The sequence below is a fragment of the Lottia gigantea genome (assembly GCF_000327385.1).
Source record: "Lottia gigantea unplaced genomic scaffold LOTGIsca_147, whole genome shotgun sequence".
Lineage (NCBI taxonomy): Eukaryota > Metazoa > Mollusca > Gastropoda > Lottiidae > Lottia > Lottia gigantea.
Genome location: NW_008707746.1, coordinates 191,241 through 197,851, shown reverse-complemented (window position 1 = coordinate 197,851; position 6,611 = coordinate 191,241). Strand labels below are relative to the sequence as shown.

The 6,611-nt window shown below is 36.9% G+C and overlaps 1 protein-coding gene across 1 annotated transcript in view; it reads right to left on the bottom strand.

Moving 5' to 3' along the window:
* Positions 1-293: 293 nt before the first annotated feature.
* The window catches only part of LOTGIDRAFT_238473 (hypothetical protein), a gene marked incomplete at its 5' end in the record, with an annotated part of 11,359 nt that continues 5,041 nt past the window's right edge, over positions 294-6,611 (bottom strand). The window contains 4 exons of the mRNA XM_009050214.1: positions 294-442; positions 2,228-2,401; positions 3,814-4,630; positions 5,499-5,630. Coding sequence (XP_009048462.1) covers positions 350-442; positions 2,228-2,401; positions 3,814-4,630; positions 5,499-5,630 — 1,216 coding nt within the window. The 3' untranslated portion in view covers positions 294-349. The remainder of the gene's footprint in view (positions 443-2,227; positions 2,402-3,813; positions 4,631-5,498; positions 5,631-6,611) is intronic.

Sequence of the window (6,611 nt, the reverse complement as noted above, 5' to 3'; positions counted from 1 at the left end):
CAATCATAAATGTCCATGTATGTACAGTCTGGATAAACAGAAAAAGACTTTTTGATCTTTCTTGATCGGTCACTCATTGGAATTCTGCTGGTAATTGTCATCTAATTTAGCTAATTATGAATTGATTATGGACATGTGAGACAAACTGGTATTTTTCCAAGTCATTAGAACACCTCTACTTTCTATTCATATAAGTATTAGCATTTTCATTTTCATAAATGAAAATAAGGGAACCCATCTTTACAACAAACATGTCTACCTAACATGCCCAGTAAAAAAAAGAAGACAAAATTATCTGTTATAAGACAAAAACTTTAATGTGAGATCAATATTAACACTATGTAAATATTTAATTGTCGTTTGAATCGAATGTTTGGTTTCTTCTGGAATGTACTGCCTCATCACAACATTCTTCTGGTTCTGAACTACTGTCTAATGGTGGCTGTAATATACAAATATAATATTTAAATCTTGATACATCTAAATAATAAACAACTCGCATAGAGAAGATCGATCTTTTTTTTTTTATCGCAGTCTAGTTCTCATGATGTTGTCTTTAACGAATGAAAAAGGGTCGCCGTGGCTCAGTGAGTTAGATGCTTGCTCGCTAACCTGAAGGTCCAGGGTTCAATCCCGGCATAGATCGAGATAATACCTTCGGATTTTTCAACCCAGTTTCCCCCTGTCAGTGATGTAGGTAAGAGGGGCTGACATGAAAAAGCGTCTAGTCGTTCGGATGGGACAATAAACTGAGGCCCTGTGTACTACAGGCTGTGCACGTTAAAAATCCCTCGACAGTTGGAAAACGAAAAAGAGCAGGCTAATGCCGCTGTCCTGGCAAAATTTCCCTCATTGCACCCTGTATGGCGTTGCCCGTCTTCATTAGCCCACATGGTGTAGAAAAGTAGGACGTAAAACACCATTTCATTTCATTTTCCATTTTAACCAATGAAAGCCTGTCATATAGAACCTGTTTTGAATTCCCACAATTCCTTATTATCAAGGAAAAGGGGTAAACCTTACAGTTCAAGGGATTAATTAAAAAAGATTTATCTCGCACACACTCTGGCTTAACCAGAGCTTGAAATAGTGTATCTGTCATCTATCTGACACACCTCAACTGTATATTGGAATCTTCTGCACATGCACATTTACTATCAATATCGTGGGTGACCGCTTGAAACCTTGTATATATGCCATATTTGGTCATTTTGAAAGCTGGTAAAAGCGCGGATCTTGTGATCAAAACCTCGTATTCTTAGCTTGATTGTAAATAACTCAAAAAACACTAATTAAATAACACGTATATAAACAGTCAGATTTAAAACCTTGTAAAATATATTATTATACGAGGTTCAATGTTCCTTCTTCTGCGGATGAAAATGAAAAACCTTGTATACTGTATTATTATACGAGTTTTTGGTTCAATAGGCCGGAGATTTCAAATTGTTATACAAGGTTTATATTTTCAAAGAATGAAAACCACATACAGCGGTAAAAAAAAGATTTTAACAAAATACGCGTACAAATAGTTTTTTGCGTTTGTCTCGAAAAGTAATTCCGCGTCATATATAGTTATACGAAGTTTCAAACGGTCACCCACGATATGCAACTGTACATGTATGATTGGAAGAGTTCATTTATAAGATAGCTTGCCAGGCAAGGTAATATACGCCCACTGGCAGCTTTGATTTTGAATAAAAATATTTAGCAGTACAGTTACAAACATCAGTATGAAATATTCAACCTTCAGTCATACACTTCTTTTGAACTCTTTAGGACGATACTGAATAATATTGAGTATGAGTTATTGCCCTTGTTCTTGAAAACGTGTTCAATCTTTAGCTCGTGAAAACTCTAGAAGACAAATATTCAATCTTCAGCGCGGGACTGAATAATAAAACCAAGTATTGTCAAAATCCGGCAAGAATCATGCCTTCTAGAGTTTTTACGAGCTACAAATTGAACAAGTTTTCAAGAACAAGGGCAATAACTCATAGTAAATATTTTTCAATTCGTCTGATTTACAATAGGGTTCATCTTTGGGTGATTACAAACAACCATACCAAGTTTCGCCGAAATCGGTCAAGAATTGTGCCTTGTAGAGTGTTTACGAGCAATTGTGGACGGACGGACAGGGGTGACGGCAATTTACACCCCCCCCCCCATTTCATGTGGGCGTATAAAAATTAGGGGTGTTGTTTTGACTTTCAAGTCCAATATTTACCTTAAATATGGAATCGGGTGTGTTCGTGACTTGATTCTGCATTCTTCTAACTGCCAATTCCTTCTCGGACAATTTGTCTGAATTATTATCAGAGTAAGAATTTGACAGATGATTTGGATGTTTATCATCTTCACTCACTTCAAATTCTTCTTCTGATAAAGAATCTTCACAATGCTAAAATATAATAATAAAATGAATTAATTCGTCATAAACAGCAAACATTGCTGTAAAAAACCATGTCCCTTATCAATGACCTTATCAGTTAGTGGTTCACTATATTCAAATAGCTTCCCTTGAGGTATAGTGATTCACTACATTCAAATAGCTTCCCTTGAGGTATAGCAGCCCACTATATCCAAATAGCTTCCCTTGAGGTATAGTGAGTCACTATATCCAAATAGCTTCCCTTGAGGTATAGTGGTTCACTATATCCAAATAGCTTCCCTTGAGTTATAGTGGTTCACTGTATCCAAATAGCTTCCCTTCAGATATAGTGATTCACTACATCCAAATAGCTTCCCTTGAGGTATAGTGGTTCACTATATCCAAATAGCTTCCCTTCAGATATAGTGTTTCACTATATCCAAATAGCTTCCCTTGAGATATAGTGATGCACTACATTCAAATAGCTTCCCTTGAGGTATAGTGATTCACTATATCCAAATAGCTTCCCTTGAGATATAGTGATTCACTACATCCAAATAGCTTCCCTTGAGGTATAGTGGTTCACTATATCCAAATAGCTTCCCTTGAGGAGAGGGATTCTAATCAATTAAAATGAACTTTCTCAGAGGAGAATGGTTGCCCATATTCATACCTTTTTCGCTAGTCAATAGGTAAAAACATTAACAAGCACAGAAATGGCATGAAAACTTGTTGGTTTTACAATGTTCAAAATTAGCAAAAAAGTATTTTGATGGTGAAAAAATATGAAAAATTTCACACATTTAAAAAAAAAAACTATATTTGGAATATTAAGGATTCATAAAAGTGTTAGATTGGGCAATGGAATGGTCCAAATAGAATTTAAAAGTTCATCTGTTGAACATAAATAGGCCCAAAAACCTCTTTTCATCCACACTAACATTTGTGTGTAACTATAAAACATGACCCCGCACATCAAACCAGGTATTAAGTAGCATTTGATGTATGTAGAGTTATTAATATATTTAGATTCCTGGCATCATCAGCTACATTTTGATATCAATTCCATCTCGATAGCTTTCTCCGTTCAGAAGATATAGTCAATTTAATATCCAGATTTGAGTCCCCTTTAATACTTCACTGCCAGGTCATTACTGGGCAGTGCAACCAGTCCCGTCCTTTGGGTGGGGTCCATGAGGGCTGGGCCCCAGCAAGTGAGAATAAAGCCCAAGCAAAACCTTCTTCAGTTCAGCAGAGAGATTGATTCATTTACAGTGTCTTTGTACAATTTGATACGTTTTTGGCAGCTCAAATTTGTCAGAAATGAGTTCTCTGGGCCGGAGTCCAAAATCTGAGCCCCAGTACCAATTCATTCCTGGCAATGGGGCTGAGTGCAACTTAATACCTGATACGATGTGCAGGGTCACTTTTACAATACGTACCTTGGAATTTGAGTATGTAGAATTATGATTTGTATGTGTATGATTAAGGGTGGTGAATTGAGGAGGTGGGTGTTCATTCAGGTGATCACAAGATATATCCACATCACTAATAGTTCTTTTCATGGACAATCTTCTCAGTGAGTTATTGTGCTCGTTTTTACCAGTTTTTTCCACATTTTCAACAGTTAATGGCAGCGTTGTAAGTTTATTTAATACCTCGTCAAGAGAGCAACTAATGTTCTCATTTGAGTCTTTTTCCGGGTAGATATGGTTTTGGCCATGAAAATTTTGATAATATGTGGCTTGATGAAGGGAATTCACTATTAAGTCTTTATTACAGGAATGGAATGGACTGGTACCGGGAGAATCATTGAGGTTACTTTCAGTATCGGCGCTGACCTGACTGGAGCGCTTGGAACTGCAGGTAGCGTCACTACAACCACCATCACAACCAAAACAAACATCGTTTAAGTTCTTTTCTTTTAAATTCTGATTTGTAGGTTTGTCATTGGATGCTTCTTCTTCATTTTTCTGTTCTCTAATGGCCGTTCCGGGTCCCATATACTTAAAAGATGACATAGCTGTGCTTTCTTTATGGTGGTCAGCAAATCTCAAAACAGTAGATTTGATTTCTCGTTCCTCCTGTAAGGAATTATTTGATGGGCTTTTGATTGGTGATGCTGTATTGAGTGATCCCCTACTGTTGCTACGGCGATGACGTGTTTTCCGTGCTCTCATTTTAGTCGGGGAAGGAAGAACTTGTTCAGAACTTGTTGTCATACTTCCTGTCATGCTACCAGTTTTCTGGGAATCCGGACTGAAAAAAAAAAAAAATATAATAAACATTTACAGATAGTGGACCACAGCCATATACGCCCACCACAGCATGCAGATGGTAAATATTCAAGATTTTGGGGCAAGGGCAATAACTCTGCTTCTAACGGTCGAAAATAGCTCAAATTCGAACTTGATCTTCGTTTTATGAATATGTATACACATACCGAATTTCATTTGATTCCATCAAAAAATCTAGTTTTTAGAGCGTTTACAAGCAAATGTTGATGGACCGACAGGAGTGCCGACAATATACGTCCACATAGAGAGATGTGGGCGTATAGAAAGGAAAGAATCGTCCATCTTTATTCCCCCTGTCAGTGAAGAAGGTAAGAGGGGCTGACATGGAAAAGCGTCTAGTCGTCGGATGGGACAATAAACTGAGGCCCAGTGTGCTACAGGCTGTGCACGTTAAAGATCCCTGGAAATCGAAAAAGAGCAGGCTAATGCCGCTGTCCTGGCAAAATTTCCCTAATGGCACCCTGCATGGCGTTGCCCGTCTTCATGGCGCAGAAAAGTAGGATGTGCAACTCCATTCATTTCATTGAACCTCGTATAATAATATATTTTACAAGGTTTTAAATCTGACTGTTTATATACGTGTGATTTAATTAGTGTTTTTTGAGTTATTTACAATCAAGCTAAGAATACGAGGTTTTGATCACAAGATCCGCGCTTTCACGAGCTTTCAAACGGTACCAAAAAGTCAAAATGACCAAATATGGCATATATGAGGTTTCAAGCGGTCACCCACGATATATCAAGTGGTGGATTATAAAGAAGCTTCCGTTTAAATGCCTTACTTCACTACACATTTGTTGGCAAGGGATAAATAATATAAGCTAACTTACCTGGTAGCCTCCGTTGAACCGTCTTTAAATGATCGTTTTTTACTAAGTCTGTCTAATCGTTCCTGAGCTTTAATGATTGGTCTGACTATACTCTTTCTTCTTTTAGAATAGTTAAATAAATGTTGCTCTCTTCTACAATAAAAACATTTATATTAAAGATGGGTTTCCTTATTTTTTAGTGTCAAATTAAGCAAACTATTTGATTAATTGGTGTTTCTAATGAATTATCATGTATTCTTAATCATATCATTATGATCTTATTGCATATAATTAAGAGTTTTCACCAATCATAAATGTCCATGTAAGTACAGTCTGGATAAACAAAAAAGAACTTTTTGATCTTTCTTGATCGGTCACTCATTGGAATTCTGCTGGTAATTCTCTTCTAATTTAGCTAATTATGAATTAATTATGGACATGTGAGACAAACTGGTATTTTTCCAAGTCATTAGAACACCTCTACTTTCTATTCATATAAGTATTAGCATTTTGATTTTCATAAATGAAAATGAGGGAACCCATCTTTAAATGCCAGTATCAACTCATTTTTTCCAATCAGTTGATTCATATGAAATTTTCGTGTCTGGACACATAGATAATCAGTCATCAAATTGAATAATGGTGTAGAAGGCTTTGAGTCTAACACAGTTTGGTCTTCTGGTTCAAGGGTAAGCCTAATTGAGCAGTCTTTGAGAACTAAACTGGCCCTGTTCAGCAACTATGCTCATGCCTACAGTCAAATTTTGGAAACAAGTTATCCTGATGCAGATTGTGTATCCAAAACACTGTCGTATAAGAAATACCTTCTATTAGGATATATAGGAGCATAAAGATGTTATGCTGTAATCCAAAACGTATTATTTTTAACATGTTCTTGAAAATGAGTCCAGTTCCTTTCTGGCTTAATGCTTTTTCTTCCTTTTCATATATGTTTTTGGGAGCCGCGGTGGCTCAGTGAGTTAGACGCTTGCTCGCTAACCTGAAGGTCCAGGGTTCAATCCCGGCATAGGTCGAGATAATACCTTTAATTTTTCAACTCGGTTTCCCCCTGTCAGTGATACAGTTAAGAGGAACTGACATGGAAAAAGCGTCTAGTCGTTCGGATGGGACAAT